The sequence below is a fragment of the Pseudoliparis swirei genome, chromosome 14, assembly GCF_029220125.1.
Source record: "Pseudoliparis swirei isolate HS2019 ecotype Mariana Trench chromosome 14, NWPU_hadal_v1, whole genome shotgun sequence".
Classification (NCBI taxonomy): domain Eukaryota; kingdom Metazoa; phylum Chordata; class Actinopteri; order Perciformes; family Liparidae; genus Pseudoliparis; species Pseudoliparis swirei.
In genome coordinates, this window is record NC_079401.1 from 6,598,241 (window position 1) to 6,621,727 (window position 23,487).

At 47.7% G+C, this 23,487-nt stretch overlaps 1 protein-coding gene across 10 annotated transcripts; it reads right to left on the reverse strand.

Moving 5' to 3' along the window:
- Positions 1–1,916: 1,916 nt before the first annotated feature.
- On the reverse strand, positions 1,917–12,959 carry LOC130204532 (sodium- and chloride-dependent GABA transporter 2-like). 10 transcript variants are annotated; one of them, XM_056431332.1, is made up of 19 exons: positions 12,499–12,959; positions 10,782–10,815; positions 10,328–10,400; positions 9,683–9,811; positions 9,473–9,575; positions 8,411–8,633; positions 8,076–8,210; positions 7,268–7,408; positions 7,080–7,170; positions 6,853–6,985; positions 6,614–6,748; positions 6,379–6,482; positions 5,852–5,976; positions 5,603–5,715; positions 5,381–5,518; positions 5,178–5,280; positions 3,741–3,841; positions 3,326–3,496; positions 1,917–3,100 (listed from the first exon to the last, which is right to left on the reverse strand). In XM_056431332.1, the coding sequence occupies exons 6-19, from the start codon at positions 8,604–8,606 to the stop codon at positions 2,990–2,992; spliced, it is 1,797 nt and encodes a 598-aa protein (XP_056287307.1). In that variant the 5' UTR covers positions 8,607–8,633; positions 9,473–9,575; positions 9,683–9,811; positions 10,328–10,400; positions 10,782–10,815; positions 12,499–12,959; the 3' UTR covers positions 1,917–2,989. The 10 variants fall into 10 exon arrangements, with proteins under 10 accessions (XP_056287307.1, XP_056287308.1, XP_056287306.1 ...); XM_056431333.1 differs by having other exon boundaries at positions 10,328–10,433; XM_056431331.1 differs by lacking the exon at positions 10,782–10,815.
- Between the last annotated feature and the right edge of the window lie 10,528 nt (positions 12,960–23,487).

A 23,487-nucleotide genomic window follows, 5' to 3' on the forward strand; every position in this document is an offset into this window, starting at 1 on the left:
TTTATCCCCACCATCAAACACCAGCCATGTTATTTGTACACGTTCGCTCTGACTCCTTTAATAATTGAAGGCTAAAAGTCCAACAGGACTTGACTTGAGAGTTGCAGCCAACTCGAGGGGAATAGATAATTTATGGCTGTTCCCGAATAAGAGTTGAGGGAGTTCACTGTTCCCCGCGTGAGACGTTCAATGGCGTGTGATGGATGAAATCTGTGAGAATACATGAAGTAGATGCTGTGCTTGTGTATGAGAGCGTGATGGGAAAAAAAGTGTGTGTGTGCCAGGAACTGCTCTCAGATCTGTTTTGATTATTAATTGTACCTTTAGGGAAGGGTGTTCCGCTGCCAGTGGGATGTCATTATTGTGAGCTGAGAGGGATTGAGCTGTGCATATGCATACCTGACTGGAGCTGAAGTCAGTCTTTCACACACACACACACACACACACACACACACACACACAAACACCAACAGTTCCAAGACACTGCTCATTTGCTGAGTCACAGCTATTACCTCTGCACACCACAGAGGGGGGTTGCAGGCCTCTCTGTGGATACACACCCAAACAAACACACACGCACCTACAAACACACACACACACACACAAGCTCAACAGTTATGATCCAAAAGCCCCTGATTACGACTGACAGGGGTGTGGTCACGCCGACCCCCCCCCCCCCCTCCGCCCCTGCAACCTGCTGTTGGGCCTGAACACACGGTGCGCTCTCTCATCCAGTACATCAAGTTGTTATGCAATGCACCTCCCACTGCCCGTCTCTTTTTCTCTCCGTCCTCACATCTCGTCTCCAACCCCACCTCCATTCCCCCCTCCCCTTCCACCGCCTTACCCCCAGCTGCCGGCTGCATCTCCTTCACAGCAAACTGTCAGGTGTATTACCTGCAGTAAAAAAAAAAGAAGAACAAAAAAAGGCATGGAAAGAGCTGTGTGTGTGAGAGAGAGGGTGTTTGATCAGGACGGAGTGACGTCAGACCTTGTGTGAGTGTGTGTGGTTGTGTGTGTGTAGACAAGCCATGTGCATGAGAGTATGTTGAGTTCATCCCTGTGCGTGTACACAGAAAGGATTGTTAATGCATGAGGTGAAATGTACTGCAGCTGCAAAAATTAGGCAACTTTCCACAGTGTCTTTCAATGCTCCACTGGAACGACACGCACACACACACACACACACACACACACACACACAAACGCTCTGGCTCATATCCCTACAATGTCCTCCTCTCCCTCCCTCTTCCTCTCTCCTCTTTGAATCTCACTCACACCCCATTGGATCATGTGTAATCCCGAGATGTATGCCAAAGCAACCGTGTGGACATAAACCGCCCCCGTTATCCACACACACACACAAACACACAATAACACAGATCACACGTGTAAAGTGGGCTGCATACAGTATTGAGCGTCACCAAAACAAGTTGTGTGTGTGATCCCGCGTGCCGAGCCATGTGTGGGCTCCGCCCCCTTTCTACTGTGGCTGAGGGGAATCCAATACGGTTAATTGACAGGCTGAGCCTCTTACATAACCGCCACGCTCTAAGTGGTGGTGTCAGAGTTCCACGCCCCCCTCCGAGCACTGCAACTCCACCCTCCTCTCTAGTCCCCATGACTCCCCCCCCCCCCCCCCCCACACCATCCCTCTGTTGCCCTTGACTTATAACCCTCCATGGATGTTAAACCAGTAATTCCCATCAGGATGAAAATGCGCTTGTTCCTGTGATGGTTGAGTGGCTGATGGAGTGTGTGTGTGTGTGTGTGTGTACACTCTCCTCTTTTTCTGCATCTGTTACCACGGCGCCGAGAGTGAGAGAGAGCAACATCCCCATGGGGAACACAAACATGCACACACGCACAAACACACGCACACCAAAAAATACACAGAAACTCTTTTAACCACAATATAAATATAAATATTTATATGTATAAAAAAAGAAAAGAAAAATGATTGTACATAGAGAAAAGAAACGAGGCACGTGTGTACAGATGGGCTCTAAATTAATCTCAGAGGAGCATCCAATCAAACACCGGATCCAGGTCCGAATGGCAGTGCAAGAGAAAAACAGCAGTTTAAAGTTTGTTAAAAGGAGATATTTCTCGACACACACGTTCACCGCCCACGCTCACCCAAGACATTTATCCTTCTGGTGCTAGAGGCCATGACGGTGTGACAGTGAAAGACAGCGCCATGTCCTCTGCTCAGACAAAAACATTCTTGAACAATTTCAGTTTCAGGACCGGAATAAGAAAATAATAATTTCAAACTGGTCAACACAGAAATATTTCAATATTGGACTAAAACATGCTGATTCAGACACTGTGCTTGTTTCCCAGCTTGATGTAGTGGTTATTTACTCTACAGTGGAAACAGATTCTCTTCACTTTAGCAATAACTGCACTTCAAATGTGTGCATTTGAGACAGAGGCTCACAACAACAACAACTCTGCTGCCTACATTCAGATGAGTATAACAAATCAAAACAGTTAGCACACATTTCAATACATTCTCCATCCTTTGCCTTGGCAAAAAAAACAAATGTTGTTTGGCCAATTTAATTTCTGGCATTACATGGTCTGAGGGTAAGACCACACACACACACACACACACACGTCCAGACAAATCACTGTCTAAAACGTGGCCGAGTCATCAGAGGACAGCGGCAGTCGAAACATGTTCAGTGGAGTCAATGCGAAGCGTGCAGCGACCTCTCATAGAGAGGAAAGGGGAGGAGCCAACTTACACTTCTTTTTAGTGTTGTCATTTAGCTGCGCCCTGAGCCTCGGATGGCTACAGGCGCTGTTATCACACGATTCACGAGTACAGTGACTCAACTACTGCATGAAGGAAAAGACTTTAAGCAGAGGAGGTGAAGAAGATCGAGTGCTTGAGAAGTGAAGTAAGCGGTAACCGGAGGATGGGCTGCGGTCAGCCGCCCCCTCCTCCCCGAGTGAGACGGCCCGGCCTCCCACACGGCCGTCATTGGGTCATACGATCCCGGATGGTGTCCGTGTTCCGCTCCTTCGGCTTCTCGGTGAGGGGCAGCGCCGGTGACGGGCCTTTGGCCGGGCTGCAGAGGCGTTTGAAGCGCTGTCGGGGGGGGGGGGGGTGGGTCAAAAAGAAGAAGTTAGTCCATTGTTTTACATCACAACATCTGTTGTTTAGTTTTAAAAATAAATCTGGCTTCCGTGTGATTATCCGAAGGGGGGAAGAAAAAAAATCCCACATTGTCCTACGGCTACGAGTACATATTTGAAACACGTCCCGGGGGCTTAATGACACGTCATCAGAATTCAAAGAGAGCGCCGGTGTAACCTGCGGCAGGGTTCCCGGGGTGGTGGCCAGGGCGTAGACGGCCCAGATGGGCAGCAGGGAGACGGAGGAGAACGTGAGCATCCAGCCCAGCGTGGTGGCCCACAGCGGAGCCACCAGGCCCTTCTCCAGGGCCAACGGAGACCAGCTCACCAGGGAGAACACGAAGGTCGCCTGAGCACCAACACAAGGAGGGCGGGGTCAACGAGTACACCCCATCGCTGCAATTCAGCATTTCACAATGTTCCCGGTTGGTCAGAAAAAAAAGTGGGAGACCACATAGGTCAAGAGAGGTATGACTGATTGACAGGCGTAGCGGTTTAAAAAAATAATTAAATTAAATGTGCATACTATTTCACAGCGAGGGACACAGACTGCGAGGCTGTGAAAAGCAGGCCAGCGGGGAGGGGTCACTCACAGTGCACACGGCCGGGGTCAAGTATTTCCAGCACAGCTTGAAGACGGGCAGCGGGCTGTAGCCGGTCATGTCCCTGATGTTGGCATTGAAGCGATCGGCTCCTGTGGCCAAAAAAAACAAGAACAACTTCACCACGACCGCCTGTGGTTTCGGTATTGTTGCATCCGTGGAGCTGAAAGTTGGAGCGGCGGCAATAAAAGAGCTGGGAGACATTCACTGGAGATCATCTTTGTCACATTGAAATGAGCATTTTAATTATAACCTGGTGGTGTGACAACTTTAGAGGCGATGCTATGCCACTATATCTTCTGATGAACATAAAGGACATGTTGCAAGAAAGGTAAAGGGAAGGATAAAAGCAGACGTCCCTTTGTCGAAAACAACCCAACAAGTGGAGTGAGCAGCAGAGGAGTGTTAAATCCCACAGTCATAAAGAGAGAGGGGGGGGGGGGGGGTCCTGACCACTGTGTTACCCAGTCCATTAAAAAGCCCTCTGCTCCGCTCGCCTCCTGCTGGGAGAGCCATTAAAACAGGCTTCCTATTCACACACCTATCCCACCCGGCGACTCGTCTCGTTTGCGAATGACGACGTTCATTTTGTGTTTGTGGCGACGATGTGCGCGCTCTGAAACAAACAATGCATTTGGAAATGCTCCAGGGCCCCAGGTCTGGGAGAGAGAGAGAGAGAGAGAGGGGGGCACCCTGGGGCTGCCAGACTGAGACCGAGAGGCGAGGGGGCCCGGGGGCTGATTTAAGGCCCGGGGGAGACGGATGTGGGGGGGGGGGGGGGGGGGGGGAGCCAGCCTCCTCACAACAGTGGGTATAGCTGCAGCCAGGTTAATATACTGTCTACTGACTCTAACTGGAATGCAGAGGGAGGGGAGGAAGTGGACTGTGTGTGTGAATCAGATTATAGGAACCACTTTCATTAGCGGAGTGATAAAAAATAAAATAAAATAAAAAGTTTAATTCTTGCCACTGCTCTGTCTTTATGTCATACTGACCGCCATCAAACTGAGATTTATTTAGCCTGTTGTCAGAATAATGAGACCCGACTGAATTTCATTAAATTCAGACGTGGAGTCAGATGATGGGACCTTTTGTACGTATGAAATAAGTTTAGGATTAAAGGAGCTGAAGTGTTTCGTGGGGCTGTCCCCAGAGGAGAGAAGGAAAGGAACGTATGGAGGATAAGAAAAGGAAAAATAAATGCAATGAGGGGAGAGGATAGAGGAAAGAAAAGAACAGAATACAAAGAAAGAGGAAAGGAGAAGAGGAAAAGGAAAGGAGGTAAAGAAAGAAATGCAAAAGAGAAGGTGTCGAGGAGAGCAGTAGCAAAGCACGTGAAGAAAGAAAGGAAATGAAAAGGGAGGACACAGGAGAGGGGAGAAGGAAATGAAGGGAAAAGAAAGAGAGGAGTGACGGAGAGACTTGTACCGTAGACCCAGCCGATGGCGACGGACTGGAAGATGGAGAGAAGCAGCAGGCTGGCTCCGCTGCATGAGTAATGGTCGTAGATCTGGAACACGTGCAGACCGCCCTGTACGGACGCGAGGAGGAGAGAAACACTGGCGTCGGTCCTCGCCACTCGCCAGGGGATCATGTGCAACCTCCCGTCCAATCAACGGAGAGCGACATACCGGCGTGACCATCACCAGTCCCACCAGGAAGCAGGCGACGCAGACGAAGAGCAGCACCAGCTCCCTGCGGTGGCCTCGGCGAATCAGGTGAGGGTACAGGTCAGTCAGCGACGTCATCAGGGCCTCCAGACTCACGAACTGGGGGACGGAGGGGGAGGCGGGGTCAGCGTGTTGATGCCGTCGCATCGGAGTCTGATGGTGTGTGTGTGTGTCTGTGTGTACCTGTGTGTCCAGCCCCAGCATGATGATCATGAGGAAGAAGCAGACGGCCCAGAGCTGGGGGATGGGCATCATGGCGACGGCTCTCGGGAACGCAATGAAGGCCAGGCCGGGCCCTGAGGGGGTGAACACATGGACACGGAGTAAATGTGTGCTTCTCTCACATAGAATGGTCCCGATGAGCTAAATGTCGTCCTGAATGAGGTGTTGCCGAGGTGTTGTTCAGAAGAGGGTGACGGCGATATGTTTCACCTGACTGCACCACGGTGGCGATGTCCACGCCCTGCTCTTCGGCCATGAAGCCCAGCACCGAGAAGATGGCGAAGCCCGCCAGGAAACTGGTGGCGCTGTTCAGGAGGCACAGAAGGAAGGAGTCCCTGAAGGGGCCACGGGAAACAAAACGCAACTCATTTAGCATTGTAGCGAGACACGACCTGAAGAAATACGTCGAAAAGGTCCTTGATCCTGGTCTTTGACCTTGAATTGTGGAGCTCTGGCTCAGTGGAGTCGGTACAAACCGAGAGCTAAGTGCTTGGCTTTTTCTGTGTGTGTGTGTGTGTGTGTGTGTGTGGGAGTCCTAGAGTGTGGGAAACATGGCAGTCGGGGCTGCTCTCTAAGGTGCGGCTGTATCAGTGTGTTTTCTCTGTCCATTCCAGCCATTCCTTCTGGAAGCCAGCTGACCAGCCGGGGCTTACATCTAACATTTCAGCGAGTACGGTCTGTCTGGAGAGGAGGAGGAGGAGGAGGAGGAGGAGGAGGGCGGGACAAAGGGCTCTCACTTGTAGCAGTCGTTGTTGTATTTGTTGTAACTGCCGAGGGCGGTGAGGCTTCCCAAACCGATTCCAAAAGAGAAGAAAACCTGAGTGCCTGCATCCATCCATACCTGAAGAACGAGACGGGAAGTTTCCATCGAGGCCAGAGTAACGTACGGGGGCCAATGGCAGTTCTTATTATTCCCCAGTATCTTAAAATGTATGCAGTAAAGTTGCATCTTTGTGTCGTGTGCTTTTGTACCTGCGGGTCTGCCAGGCGGGTGTGGTTGGGCTTGAGGTAGTAGATGATGCCCTGGGTCGCTCCGGGGAGGGAGGCGCCGCGCACCAGCAGCACGAACAGCATCACGTACGGGAAGGTGGCCGTCAGGTACACCACCTAGAATGTGGGGGGGGGGTTGTGACTTTGCGTCGTTTGGAGATGAGGATATCTTCAGGAAGTGGAGGTCACCTGAATCCGTAGGGGATGACCTTCCCGCTCACCTTTCCGGTGGACTTCACTCCCTTCCAGACACAGAAGTAACACACGATCCAGACGGTGGCGAGGCACAGCGCCAGCTTCCAGCTGATCGGGCCCAGCTCGTCTAAACTGCTGGAGAGACGGAGCACCTCGCGCCTAACACACACACACACACACACACACACACACACACAGCTGTTAATAGACACTCAATACCACAAAGAAAAAGAAACCAGGAAGCTACACTCACTCCCAAAACTCAATGACGGGGGAGGTGGCGTTCTCAGGCAGGCCGCTCCCATTGGCCGTCTGGTTGCCGTGGTCAAACAGGACACACGCCTCTGCAGGGGACGCAACGATTAAAAAAAAAAGTGTCACACAGGTGGATTTAAAAAGTGCAATGGCGGGCGCTCCCGGGACACCGGGCGCCGGACTGACCCGTGTTCCACGTGTTGTTACAGTGCGACCAGGGCAGCACCGCCTGGAAGCTGTAGGACAGGTAGAAGAGAGCCCAGGCCAGGATGACGATGTAGTACACGCAGCCGTGCAGGATCATCACCTGGCTGGCATAGCCGAGTCCTGCAGAGGGGGGGGGGGGGGGCGCAAAGTAGATCCCATCAGCTGGCCGACACGGTCACGAAAGCTGACCGCGCTTCAAAGCGTCCATTCCGCCATCAGACCAAAAGTCCCCCGAGGTCCAGATGAGAGGAATCCATTTATTCAGACACTCGACTCGCCGCCCACATCAAGCATATCTCCACGAAGAGTGACCGGCGGTCTCGTGAGAGGCCTCGGGCGGGGAGGGGAAAGCGCGGGCCGACACAAATGAGCGTTTGTGGTGCCCGGTAATGAAAGATTAAATATGAACCTTTCTGCTCGTTGCACGTGATTCAGTTGATTCTTATTCTTTTTTTTCTTTTTACAGTATAATATTTTTGCTGTTACTTTCTACTCCACTACATTCCAGAGGGAACTGTATTAAAAGTGAATATAATTATCTTTACTGCAGCTCGATACATTGATATGCATTAATAATAATAACCATATACCACAGTATAAAACACCTGAACTAAAGAGGGGAGTACTTTATATAGTACTTTTTGTAGATTTCCTCGAATACAAATACACATATTGTGAGCTGCACACACATGCAGCAGGCAGAGCATGCCAGATCTGAAAAAAAGATGTTGCCAAGGTTACATCCACCCAATCTGGCTGGAAGTTATGATTAATTTGATAAACATACCTCCAAATAATGGACAGATGGTCTTCCAGGCGCTGACTCCTCCCAGGCTGGTGTACTGTCCCAGCGATGTCTCCATGAGGAACAGGGGGATGCCGCACAGCACCAGGAACAACAGGTAGGGTATGAAGAACACACCTGGACACACACACACACACGAAAGGTGCTATCCTTGTGAGGACCTTCACTGATTACATTCAACCCAATATCTAACCCTAAAATAACGTAATAACGGAACCCTACAACCAAGTAATAAACACACATTTAACCGTGTTGTTTATAAGATTAAAATCCCAGTCGACAATCGGAACCTCGGAACTCCCTCTCTTCTTCTCTACCTCCTCCGTTCTTGTAGCAGAGGTAGGGGAACCTCCAGACGTTGCCCAGGCCGATGATCTGCCCCGCCACGGCCAGGAGGAACTCGGCCTTGCTCGCCCACTGTCCCCTGGCGTGCAGGCCGTCCTTGGTGGATAATTTCTCGCTGAGTTTATTCAGCAGCGCGTCTGCTGGCTGCGGAGGAAGCTGGTCGGCCATCGCTGGTTCTGGCAGAGACACGCACCTCTGAAGAGAGGTAAACACAAGCAATTAGGAGGGGAAAACATGGCTGGAGGGAGACGACTCCAGTCATGTAGACAAATACAATTCCTCGAGCAAAAGTCGACAGACTCAAAGGTCCTTCGAAGCTCAGTTCACCCACATCGTCGCAGCAGAAGAACTCGGGTGTCTTTTCTGACAGTTGGTTTGGCCGCCTCACTAATCTGCGATGTGAACACACGTGTGTGTGTGTGTGTGTCTCCTTTATCTGTACTCTGCAGCCCACCCAAGGACCAGCGTTGACCATGTCCCTCTTGCGCAGCTGGCTGGAGGCCATTGCTCTCACAACACTCGTTTATGGTGGGGGAAAACACATGAACTTTCATTTTTTTTGACACCTAGTTGTAACAGCAATTATTGTCAGCAGCATTGCAGGACACAATGTTAATATGTTACTCATGTTTACTGTGAAAAGGTTCAATGAACATGTATTCATATTTGTATTTACGTGACTTTACTTTAGAAAGCATTCATTGATAGTCTGATAGTCAGATGCATATTTAAATTTACAACATTCAATTTAATTTATATTAAAAAATGTCCCCGGTAATATCTAAATATTATAGTATTTCATTTCACACTAATGCCATTTTATTTTTAATATAAAATGCAGAGGTTGCGGACGAATTTTCGTTTTTATTCTTGTATTATTATTATTGTGCGCGTCTCGTGACCTCAGTCATTGTCTCCCGGTGTGGCCACGTGGACACACAATGCCGAAAACAACACGCAATGTGCACTTTCACTTCCCACACCCGGAGACACATCATAAGTATGACATTGTGGCAGCACATGTGCACATTCACCGGCTCCGTTGTCCCTGAACACGCGCGTCACACTTCCACGGAATCGGCGACGCGCTGCGTGCGGATCCCAAACCAGAGAGGCGCGTTCACGTCCAACAATGCTCTATAAGAGAGGCATATTGAAAAGATAATAACAAATCAATTACCACACTCGTCGTCACGTGTGTGAACAGGAATAGATTCGAGAGAATTCTACAACACGTTGCCTACCTCTGTGTTTCCCGTCTCGGACACCGCGACCACCCCCGCGAGCCGGTGCACATGGTATGTTCTAACCAACTGCGCTCGATCGAAGTCCACATGTGTGGCAGACGGGTGGATGCTGATCGGTGTAAATTACTGAATGATAGGTTACGGAATTATGAATGCAGCCTCTTTATTTATTTCTTTACGCAGACCCTAAAACGTTCTAATGTCTTCCCTTTTCCGTTACACCCTTCACAATAAAAGCCCCAGACACACTGGAACACGTGCTTCTTAGAGAGCTGTTACAGTAACTCAATATAATAGCGCACAATAATATAAACGAGACATCCTTCATGTTGATGTTTTGACGCGTGCATGGTTACTGAAGATGTAAAGATGAAATATAGTAAAATGTACAGTATATGTCAAGAAATAAGAAGATGGCTTGCATATCTCATCATGCTGCTATGGGCTACTAAATATGAGCAGATCTATTATAAATGGAATATTAGAAGACACATTTCAATTCATGAAAAAAATAACCCATCACTGTCATCCCTTCTTTTGTTGTTCAAGACCTGTACTCTTTGTTGTTTTTTATTTGTTAGCATTTAAAAAAATAGTAGGCTACTTAAAACTTGAGAAAAACACACTGGACACTGGACTGACCTGTAAATGGTGGTGTGACTTTTTTAAGGCCACATCCACAGCTCTCAGCACATTTATTGGGCTGTGTCATCGCCTGTGGACATTCAGCACAGCATTTATAGCCATCCTAAAAAAAAAGAAAGTCCAGGGTCCATAGCACTGCATGCTCCGTGCTTAGGCATATTGTTACATTACAGATCACATGGATATACACACACTTGTGTTTCATCGAGGAGGAACACAGTTGTATTATACTTCTTCTTTTCAAAGTCAAGATAATAGAAAAGCTGATTACTTTGTATTTCAGGGACTTCATTATTCATCGTATTCTACACCGCATGCCAACTCAATGTTTCACATTACAGCAGTCCACTATTACATCTGTATTTGCAGCATCAGTTCATTAGGAATAAAAAAAACTAAAAAAACATCGGAACTGCAATTCAAGCTCAGCCTTAATGACACATTACTTTACCTCCTGCCTCCAAGGACAAGCTGGTACCACGAAGCTGAAGGAAAGATTTACTGAGTTGGTAAAATGACATTATTTCTACGCAGTCTGCAATGAACCCCTTTTAGAAATCTATGTCACCATTTTATTTTGTCTCCCTCATTAGAAGAGACCCCCCCAAAAAAATCTAAAAGTCAAGGGTCAAGAGTCAGGAAGTGGTAAAAAGTCACACAATCATATACAATGTGCAAATTCCTCCACTACACATGTGAACTCCATTCACATACGCACACAGCTTGCATGCCATCTCCCAAAATGCAGACTCTTTTGCATCCCAGGGGCCGAATGAAATACCAGCGTTAAGGGCCCTTCAATACAGTCGCCGTTGTTCCGTCCTGACAAACCTGGAGCCCCCTGTAAACGTGGCACCGCGGCGAGTAACTCAGACCAGGCATAGCCATACACAATTACTGCGTGCTTTATGGCCGCTTTTATTGGAGTCTGGCATACAGGGCAGCGGGTCGCCGATATACAGTGGTGAACATTGTGAAGCTCTTCCAGCCTACGGCAAGGTTGATGCTGTAGTTACTGCATGGGCACAACGCCGTGAGCTGGTATGCAAGCGTGTTGAGGGAATTGTGGGTATTGATGTCCTTAAATCAGTCGCTGCTTTCCATCCAATGTGTGCACCTTTTGGGATTCAGATCATCTGATAGATGCACATTGAACTGCGTTAAGTCACGTTCATGAGTTACTCCGTTACAGTTTGTTTTTTCACCCCCTTGTGTAACGCCCCGTTCTGTTTCTCCTGTTTCTCCTCTGTGACACCTTGAGGGAGGTCAGAGGTCAGGGTCAATGCAATGCAGCTACCCTGTGTGTGCTCTTCTTGCCTTGTTTGAACCCTTTGACGGAGGAGTTCCCGATGCGGTCGACATCAGACCTCGAACCCTCCTGCCCGTACTCTAGTTCCCATGTCCTAAATAGGTAAACATTCCTGTGGCTTTACCCCCTTCCTCTTCAACATATGTGAGAAACATACCTTGTAAAAGAGGAGTCTCTTAAAGTAACCTCTGGCTTTATTTTCCACACTGTACAGGACTCCCTTGAGGCTTGCGGTAGGCCAGATATTCAGTGCTGATAATCTTTCCTGGAGATTTTATGGGAATGTTTTGAGGGGCAATTCCCTACGTGAGTCTTTTAAGCATAGTGGGTAGTCCCGTGATGAGTTAGGGCTGCTTTCAGAGACATGAGGGGCTTCACTGGACATTTAAGGCAATGTATACAAATCTCAGTAGCCCCCACCCCACCAAAAAAAATCCTTACTATCAAACAACACCTAACATGTGAGTATTATTCTGTGGGAAAAACGTTTTGCCCGTTTTTTTAAGCAGTTCCAGTTTTTCTACCAACAGCTCTAGCTGCATAGTTACAAGAACATGAGTAAGCATTTTTCCGATATGCCCAACTATTAACAGCTTCCCTCACTAAAACAAATTAGATGCACTAAAAAAATAGATTTTTATAAAAGCCGTTTGTCAATTAGGCTCTGAAAATCCCCCTGCAGGATATAGATGTCGGTGCTTTCATTAGTATCACAGTCAAGAAGCCAACTGTACGCAGTGTGTGAAGATTTAAAATGTTGTGATCCATGGTAACACAAATCACTCTGTTAAGTATGAGAAGAAATCATGCAAAAAGAATCTGAGTTTCGCTGCTCGGACTGTCCTGATGCTCGACTCACCTTTGTTCACGGGGATTCTCTCTCGACCGTCAACGGAGCGTCTCAACGGGACGACATAATTCGGACCCGTTTGTCCAGGTCTTCGTGCAGAGAAGTGAGTCCGCCCCGTCTCTCCAGCCTGTGATGAAACAGGCTTTCGGGGGAATCTAGGCAAGCTAAACAAACCCAGATTCCCGCTGCTCACTGAGCCTGAAGCTCGGGGCCGAAGGATCATTTCACGTTACATGTCGCGCCGAAGCCCTCAGCGGCGTGAACACGGGTCGCTTTGTGGTAACAAAGTTTAACGCCTCGGTTCGTCAGTGTGAATTCAACACTGCTGTGACAACGATGCATTTTTACTTCGCAACATATGACACATGATACCAGGGTAATATTTGATAGAGCGGAACTCGTACCGAGCGGTGCAAGTATGACTTTGCACAATTGGAGTGTGGAAGTCGAGCCTTCAGCCAGCAAGTCAGCTGTACAGTGACTCACAGCACATAATGTGGTCCAGGCACCCAGACCTTCACACTTTGGACTGAGTTGGCCCCCGAGAGGAATGCGGCGTTGGATTATCTCAAAACATCAAATAATAAGCCCGCCCCCCCCCGTCCGCCCGCCCGTCCGCAAACACAAAGACTCCTGTTATTCCTCCCACTGGAGAATAAAAGACACAAACAAAGCTCTGCAGGAATCCAATTGTGAGGGCAAGTTGATGAATAAACTGCTTTACTATAGTCAACCCATAAAAATAATAATTTGATTAATCTTCACCCACTAGTGCCCCACGTATTTCCATGCACGGGGCAACGCTGCGGGGTACCTGCAATGTAATTATATTCACACAGGCCTTAGCATCCATTATGACCGGGGTTTATAATTTCATTCCAGTGTTCTTTGCCGACAGCTCTCACCTGGCGAGGTTTTGCATTCTACAGCCGGCCTGGAGACTCGATTGAGGTTAAGCACCTCGGTCAAGGGGCTCTGAGGGCCGCACTGCTCCACTGGGGATTTGTGCAGGGGCCCCTTGATCGAGGAAGTGTGTCGCGTGAAAAGTGGTCAGACGTGGAACATTTGAACCATGTCGGTGTGATCAAACTATTCAGATGAGAGAAAGTAAGCAACAAGTGAAGGGAGGGGTGATACTGATCGCCGAGGTCACGACCTCTGTGCTGTATGAGGAGGTCACGTTCGACAGTTACACACAAACTACCCCCTGGGAAGTTTTAAAAACAGACATTTATTCGTGTAAAAACTCTTAAATTTGACTGTTTTAGGCCCAAAACATGAATTAACTCAAAAGGGGTTGGAATTTCTCCAACGGGATATTAATCCTGGTATTTCAAAACAAACTTTTCGGGAGGTCAAATGTGCAAAAAATAGAATTTTTCAAAATATTTGGTTGTTTTTACACTTTTGGTGTTAGAAAATAGAATAAATAAATTAAAAACAAACTCGTGCTCGGTGGATACGTCTGATTTGTGCCGTGATCTGAATGAGCCAGGATACTGCAGTGACTAAACCCACAGTAGCGAGCATCTTTGACGTGTTTTGACTGAAGCGACCACGCCCCGTTTCCATACCGAGAGGACGACGCGGACACGCGACTTCACAGCCCGCCTGCAGCTGCTTCGGCTCATCTGCACGCAGCTATATGGTTCTTGAACACACCCGCATCGGGTTCCCACTTGGCTCTCCGTGGAACTGCGCGGATCTCAGGCAGCCCATCAAAGAGGCAGATTGCTCAACGGCGCCAACGAAATCTCGCCACACGCCGATGACAGAAAAATGCACTTGCCAAAATCCGAGCGTACAGCCGCCTCAGCGCTGCGGTCGGATCACACGAAGAGGGTTGGAAACATCTGCGGTCCAATTTGGCCCGGCGTTACAAAGCCCGTGCAGCTAAATAGGGACCGCGAATAAAAGACACGTGCTGCAACACAGATGACCTCACGCTGTAGTAGCACCGCGAGGTGAAGGAGGCTATTCGGGGAATAAATGAGTGCAACAACAATGTCTCGTATAGCGGCTGATTTACCGACTGGTTAACAATAAGAAAACACATTTTGCCGTGCGATGCCGAGTCATGCAGCATCAGCAAAAGCCAAAGAATAATTCATATAATAAATACTTTTTTATATGAGTGATTATTATAACTCACGGGCTATTCGTCTAAATTTAAATGAGCCTCAATATTAGGAGGAGAGGAATGTGATAACAAGTGTCAAACATCTCAAGATAATAGATCATGCCTTTACAGTAGATACGTACATCTCTCGTTTGAGCTACTTTATACCACCACACTTCATTTATTATAGAGCTTTAGTTCCTATATCGTTACTTTTCAAATGTAGATTTTAAATGCAAAACTTATATACAGATTGTACAATATGGTACAAGAGTAAATTACAAAAAGTGTACAAAGTAGTGCACAACATACTACAATAATATGGCATATTTAAGCAAGTTGCATATATTATATTGCAAAATAATCTCACATTTAACATGACAAATAAATGAACCATTTTTAAAGATTGTACACACACATAAATATGTATTACCCACCAGTGGAAACGTGACACTGCTCTCTCTGCATTCTTCTCAAGTGATAACATGGAGGAAATTAGAGGTGTCTTGAAATGAAGGAGGAGGATCTGTTTGTGCACTAATGAGGTCCCCAAACTGGATGCTCTACTATGTCAAGCCAACAACCATGAAGCTTTTCAATTCAGTTTATTTTGTATCGCCCAAAATCACAAATTTGCCTCAGAGACGTGGAATGCAATGCTTTTGGTATGAAAGGCGTTAAGTTATTTTCTCTCGCGCATATTGTTAATTTGTTCGGGTGTGAAATGGATAAAGCTGAATTGAAAAAAGGGGAGCGAACTGCATGAGAGGTTCACACAATGTCACAAGAAACACCAATTTATATCTGTCTTTGGATATTTTGACTTGAGGACTTGTTGGAAACATGCAAAACATTCCGCCGTCTCTCTTCATCAAGACGTCCACATGATCTTGTGTCAGTCGGTCATGTATTGTCCCGTCGTCCCAGACTACTGTGGCGTGTTGATGAGCTTCATGTGCTCACGTCAACACGGGGTTCCGCGAGAGCTCGAAACAACGGAAGGCGCGTAAATATGTAATATGGGAGAAACGCAGTGGTGGGCCGTCAGGGCCAGCAAGGCCTTCTCTGCTGGCCTAAACATCATCAGAATATATATATATTTTTTAAATAAATGTTCCCACAAATATGTATTAAATTATTCCCCAGAGTAAGAGTTATACCCTTCATTTCATAGCTTTCCTCTTGGTTGCATTGCTTCCAGCCCCAGGTTGAGATTTGGAGGGCTGGTCTTTATGTTAGATCTTTTATCCAATCATATTCAGCCATCGTGTGTTGCCAGGGGGCTAAAATCTGCCCTTAGGCCTTCAGAATCAACATTGCGGGCGCTGGTAGCTTCAAGTGAATGGGAATGACAATGTTGTGTCAACCAATCAGCTTTAGAGTTGGCTCCTGTAGGCCTTCTAGAAGGCCCCGGAACCGGCACAGGAGCCAGCTAGCAGGCGTAGTGCGTGCACGTCTTTTGATTGGATTACCAATATTGAGAGGCGGGGCCTATGGGCTGGTATATGCAGAACCTCAGAACTAGGTAACTGAATTTGATAAACGAATTAATTTGCGTACTACTAAGCTATTTTTTCAACCCACAATGGCGGAAAGAGGAGAAGATATCGATTTGGTCGAAGATATAATTATAACGCCATTCTCAAGACAAACTTTAAGACCGACGCCGACGCTACAAAGCCCGTCACAGGCGGGGAAGGGGTTCGTTCGCCACTTTCAAAGTTCCAACTCCGAGCGCTGCCAACGGCTCACAGGCTCCGAGAAGCTCTGCACCCCGGACTGCTGGGAATGCCTGTTATTTGCAAGTGATCGATTTGGTGTTTGGAGCCACACTGGCTTTGCAAACTTGAGTTGTCTAACCGAGGCAGCAACGAGACACCAAAGTACGACTCGGCACTTACAAGCATCGGTGCTTTTAAAAAAATTTGGGGACACGGAGCGGATCTACAGATCAACGAACAAGCGCGCAGGGCAACGGAGCTGCACAATGAAAAGGTGAAGAAAAATAGGGAAATATTGAAAAGACTCACAATTGTGTCATGTGTTTGGGTAAACAGGAACTTTCATCTTCATCATCACGGTGAAACTGCTCTGGGTGACAATGCGCTATTTGGTGAACACACTGTAAAAAAAAGTTGGACTTAAAGCTCAAAGTTTGTGGACCAGAAATGGATAGAAGAAGAATATTAATATAACTCTGTTGCACTCGAGTATGTTCTTGCCTATTAGTTGAACTGTACTGTATTGTACTCTTCCCCTGCAATTCTCTGAATAAAAATGTCAATTTCAAGGTGACGCAACGCCTGGTTATACTGCGTCTCTGTCTAACTGTATAGTGTCTAGAGTCATGGCATCATAATGATGGTAATAAGAGGTGGATTAATTCGGGTGGGACTGTGTAGGACCTCACTGAAGGCCCAGGCCCACGGCACGCCACTGGAGAAACGCCACGGTGTACTTTGAGTGTTATCCTGTGATGTAACCTCCCACTCAAGTGTGTGTGTCTGGGGGAGCCACATCTAAACAACCAACACGCTCCGATAACCAGCGTTCCACTCCGCCGTGTCTCCGGCGTCCTCCACGCATCTCCCTCTAGGCTCTGGAGCCAATGTTCCACTCTCGTCACTCTTCTGGAGCTCCGTTTCTAATTTCTATTTTTGAAGCTTTCTTCCACAGGTGCTGTTAAAGTGCGGGACGAACGACGGCCGTTGAAGTCTAAAATATGTCCGTTTTTTTCTTCACGAGAAGGATATTTTCCTGGAGGTTTTCCCACGTCAGGTGTGAAGATCGATGTCAGTACATGGTACCTTCAGGTCACCATCATGCTCAGACTTGTTTACTCATTATGTTATCTCGCATTCTGTTCAAAGTTCAGCGGGGACATTTTTGTGCAATTAAAGCCACACCAAAGGATTAGAAGACAATGCTCTGGAAGTAGTACAGTTGGCTTTTGCATTGATTCAAGTTTGGATGCAATTATGTCTGACATAAGTCGATGTCAACGGGTGTCGAACACGCACTTGATGGCTACACGCACGATGTCATACTCAAAGGTGGAGGTTGGGGATCCAAGACAAGGACGTTTTAAAGTTGTCAGTGAGCCCTGGGGTTATGTACAATTTTTATCTTGAACCTTGTGTCTCTCAAAAGTCTACATTACTTATGACAGAGCATACATCAGCCGTCTATGCTTCTGTTCAAACACAGCTCACGTGTGCACACCTGTAATCTGGTCATTTAGTTCATATTCCCTAGCGCTCATCCGAGGAAACGAGAGCCGAGATTCCTTTATGGCAAGCGTCATCGTTCGACGGCCGCTTATGTATAGGCGTAAGTGGTGCGTGGGAGGACTCCGACGGGGTTCCTGCCTCCTATAATTACCTTCGCATTGAAAATGCCGGAAGGTTATGTTTTGATCGCCGTGTATTTATTTATTTATTTGTATGCGTGTTATTCGCAAAACTCAAAAAGTATTGAACCGAATCGCATGCAATTTGGTGGGATGATTGTTTATTATCCGGGGACCAGTTGATTAGATTTTGGGATCGATCGGGTCAAAGGTCAAGGTCAAAGGTCATGAACAGGTCAAAATCTTTCGCAGAACTCAAAAAGTATTGAACCGAATCGCATGAAATTTGGTGGGATGATTGTTTACTATCCGGGGACCAGTTGATTAGATTTTGGGATCGATCGGGTCAAAGGTCAAGGTCAAAGGTCATGAACAGGTCAAAATCTTTCGCAGAACTCAAAAAGTATTGAACCGAATCGCATGAATTTTGGTGGGATGATTGTTTATTATCCGTGGACCAGTTGATTAGATTTTGGGATCGATCGGGTCAAAGGTCAAGGGTCATGAACAGGTCAAATCTTCTTGAATCACATGGAATTTGGTGGGATGATTGGTTATTATCCGGGGACCAGTTGATTAGATTTTGGGATCGATCGGGTCAAAGGTCAAGGTCAAAGGTCATGAACAGGTCAAATCTTCTTGAATCACATGGAATTTGGTGGCATGATTGGTTATTATCCGGGGACCATTTGATTAGATTTTGGGATCAATCGGGTCAAAGGTCAAGGTCATGGAAAGGTCAAAATCTTTTTTTTTACCATAGCACGATACATTTTTGTCCAATTGGCATGCAACTAATGCCAAAATGTTCATAATTCAATACCCAATCTTGTGATATGCGAAGGTATGCGCTCTACCGAGTGCCCGTTCTAGTTACACATGTGGATTCCTCAGCGGCAAATCAAAAGGGTCGTGATCAACCACCGCACTCCTCCGGTCTGTTCACATTCTTTTGGGGGAAAAACGGCGGATCGTAAGGAGAGCTGAGGGGACGGGCGGGTGGTGGTGTCATGCGATGAGGCGTGTGTTTATGTGTCTTTGGCAAGGGCAACGCTGGCTTTTTACACTCCACGTTGGACATTTTTAATCCCATGCATATTTGATCGACTCCTTGGCGCAGAAGCTCCTGTCAAGACGGAGAAAAAAAATGGGATTTGTGACCTACGGTGTGTTCATGTGTCAGCGCAGCAGAACACTCAGAGGAAACGGGGATGAAGGCTGGAGGGAGGGTCCACTTCTCTGGTCCAAAATCGAGGTCCATAACCTCCCCATCCTCTGCTGGGACCTCATTTATAAAAGCCTGTGTGTGGTTTTATGTCCGTGTGCTCTAGTTAGTCCAAGCCTCAGCAGTGAGATCATTCTCTTTTATTCCCGTGTGATGCATCACACATCAGCGAGAAGTGTCCCCGCCGGTTGCCTGTTTGCATAACATCAGGAGAATGAACTTGACCTCTCAAGAGGTCAGATAAATTCAGCTTTAACCCCTTCATCTAATCTGCCGATATTCGTTCCCGTAGTTTGAACTTCACCTCGCACGACATCCCACTGCTCATGTTTTCTCCGATTTTGTTCCTTTCTTTTCCTGAACTTAAGGACCTCTTTCCTATATAAGCTCCAAATAGCCCCGCGAATAGCATTCCTCGACGTTAGCACGTCATAAAACCCCAAAGCGTCTTTGCGCTCTTCTGCTCGGCGCCTAAAGAACACGACGATCTATTTGTGGCAACCAGTGATTTTGTGGAACGCTCCACTCCAAGGCGAAAAGGAAAGAAGGATGAAGAGAGAGAGAGAGAGAGAGAGGAAGGAGAATAAAACAACAACGTCAATTTGCGTAGATGTAAGGAGATCGGTCTGGACGTGCGAGAGAATGCATGACGGAAAAACCGCGGAGGCCATCTCTGCTTGGCGTCTCGTCTGGCCCAAAACACGAGAGCTCAGGAGACGAGGTGGTGGGAGATAGCGGAGAATGCTGCTTAACCCTGGCAGCCCCACCCTCCCTCCACCCTCCCAGACCAAGAAAAATCCCACAGACGCCTCGGGTTATCTGTAATGGGAATTTGTGGCCCGATGTTATCTGATGGAGAAGAATTCAGCCCAGTGGAATATGAGCCGTTGAATAACACGGACTACCTGTGGGCAGAATGGCAACATGCTGCTTCAGAACCGTCACGTAGAAACAATATCTGGACTGAAGGCTCGTTTACCCAAATAACCCTCTGGTCATGAATGTCATTTGGGTTTTATTAACTTTAAACATCCGCTCCGAGATGTCAGCCTCCGGCCCAACACAATGGAGGGGAATAGAGAACTGTATATACTTATGTTGTATTTTAATGTTGTTTGTATGTCACACATCAGACCCAGTTGGGTGTCACCTGAAATTAAATGTTAAATGAGTCCAGTTGTGCTTCCGAGCGTCTTCTGGGAGGACGTTTGACAGGAAGTGGAAGTGGCTGGAGCGGCCATTTCCTGCGCCAACCTATACCGAGGCGTGCCAGCTTGTACGGCTCGGCCCAGACCGCCGTGAGAAAAAAAACAGTCCTCAACATCCTCTGGGAAACGAGGACTGGGCCTGCCCTTCCCCCGACCACCACTACACCTCCCGGATCCCAGCGTTGCCGGGCGGACGCGTCAACAATGACAGAAAAGTCGGATTGAAACGGGAGGCGGGAGATATCCCGACGAGGTATATCGAGGCAAGAAAGAAGGAGGATAAAGAGCTGGGAGAAGATCTCCATGACTTGGCGAGGCGGAGAAACAGATGGAGGGTCACGGGGGGAAAAGAGCCCGTTGGAAAACAGAGAGAGAGGTGGAGAGGGAGGAGGGAGGTTTTGGCGGTGAGGCTTTCCCTGATGAAGCGCAGCTGACGGTGCGAACCTCGTGACAGGCCCTCGCCACATCAAGCCCGTTGACATTATAATTCAGCCGCCCAGGGGCCCACACACACACTCCTGACCCGCTGCACTGCATATGTGTGTGATCTCAGATGCTTATTCATGCTCATGCACTCATGGATGCACACCGGAGCCGTCGCACGCCCTCTCCCCACGGTGTTCTTTGGCGCACATTCTTGCAGCCCCGGGTCACCAGACATAGCCCTTTACGATGCTCATACACACTCTCAAACATCTCTTTCCAAAAGCTTTAGCTCTGATGCATGCCTCGTTGTATTGACAGTGACGTGGAAACGACAAGAGCACATCATGTCGCTCATCACTCCCAAACGGCTGTTTATCCTCAAACGGCCAAAGTGACAGAAGTTGGGAATATGTCTGACCGCCTGACTCTCAAACTCCTGATATGTCATGTGTGTGTGTGTGTGTTTTAGTTTTGATGATTTGACCTTGAATCCTGAGGTCAGACCCTCTGCTCCAAAAACAGTCTGTAGCTGCACCGCAGGGAGCCAGCAACATACATCACCTGATGAGCCATGTGACCAGTCAGACACACACACACACACACACACAGTCTAATATAACAAACAATATGGCACTGGGGAAGTTTTCTTTTATGTCTGTGGGGGAGTTATTATCCTGTTATTCCGCCTGGTGAGATTATGGATGAAGATGTGTGTGTGTGATGGTGTGTGTGTGTGCTTGACTGTTGACCCCTGCCTGTCTTTGTGGATAGAACTCAGCAGACTGTTGTGCTGGAGGGCAACATGCAAGATTGAGGGAGGGAGGCTGTTTTCCTGTTTTGCTAGTTTAATGGAGCACAGATGCTCTGAAACATTAAAAATAATTGATCAAATATACTGTTCCTAGTGAAAGAATGGGGAAAAAAGCCTCTGGATATGACATAGAATCACTTTTTTTTCACTGGACTCTTTCCTGTCATTGCATATTTGAACAAAAACGTAGAGTACTTAATACATTGAACAAGCTTTTTAAAATCAGAATTTTGAATTCACATGATTTTACACAAGTGTCCGATGTGTGTGGCGTGCGTAAAGCGGAGGGGAAAATACGGTTTGTCCTCGGTTTTTATGGGCGGGAGAGGTGGCTGCTTTCCGCACAGCCAGGAACACACACACCATCCCATAAAGGGGGCATGTGTGGTGTCATGGTTATCCTCCTCCTCTTTTATCCTCTTGTTTTTTTCTGAAAAATAAACAAAGCGTCTTGAACAATCCACTGCAGCCACCTGCGTCGCCGTTAAATGATATCGTAGTTTTTCTTTAAATTAAAACCACGAAAGTGCAAAGTCATCTGATTCCCGTAAAGGGAACACATTCCTGCAGATCCGTGACGTTTTTATACTTGTCTTCTTCTTATCAGAGGGAGTTAACACATGCTCACGTCAACGATGCATCCAATAAAGTGCTGGCTTTGGCCACGCCCCTTTCGGAGGAGGAACCGTGACGGAATGACACAGGGGAACAAACAGCGGAGCTCTGCCCTGGAACAGCTGCCCATCCCTGGGCAACAGGACCGGTGGGGCCTGGGCCGAGGTCTGGAGGGTGTGTGTGTGTGTGTGTGTGTGTGTGTGTGGGGGCGGAGCTTGGAAGGAAGGGGCCAGAGCCCCCATGCTGAGGAATCCTTTTAGCTGCAGCCAGGAATGTCAGGTCACACACACACATATGGAAATTTATACTGTTGCACGTTGCTCCTCTCACCGGCGACAGGAGCGGCTTCCTCTTTCACACACACCCACCCACACACACACACACACACTCACTGGGCCAATATCAATACGCCCACATTGTGTTGGATCTGCGTTGGGGCCATGAGCGCAGCCGTGGGAGATTGGAATCCATTTTTATTAAAAAATGTCGCAGAAACACTGGCGGATGTCAAAGCCTCGAGAAACTGAAAGAAAGCGTTGAATCTAGACCACTTGGGGGAAGTCGACTTTTTAGTCACGCCGTTCGCCTGCCAACCAACATTAGTATTTTGGAATGAATCAGCAGCACTCAAGCATAATTTAAAATGACCATTGGGTAGTTTCAAACCAGTGAGAATCACTCCCGAGCTGTCAACGACACGCTACGCCAATAAATGCTGCATTACGCCCGCATAACATGGACGGCCATGTTTGAGCTGGACTCACGGGAGAGGAGCCGCCGTGTTTTCATTCAAACACCGTTTCTAACCTCCTAGAGGGTATTTTCTTCGAAAAATCCCGCCATTTGGTTTCATGGCCACTGATTGGCCATCGGGGTAGAGATGTAAGACGGTGTGGCCGACGGGATACTCAGACACTGCACTGGTTACGGGTGTTGGGAGGATTAGCTGGACAATGTCGAGCCAATTATTTGCTGCAGCTTTAACATAATACATTTTATTGGATGAAAGGAATAATTCGATGAGATCAGTCAGGAGCTGGCGAGCCGAGCTGAGCAAAAGAACCAACACCCCGCCACCACTGAAGACCCATGAACACGTCGCATCTTGTGTCTCGATACTATCCGGCTGCATCTGTCGCCGTCACTTGTGGCCGCTTGAGTAACTCCTCAAGGTCAGGGGCCGACCTTGAGGAGGAATGTCTTTGAAACGCGACTCCCATGGTGCCGGGAAGCAGAAGGATTGAC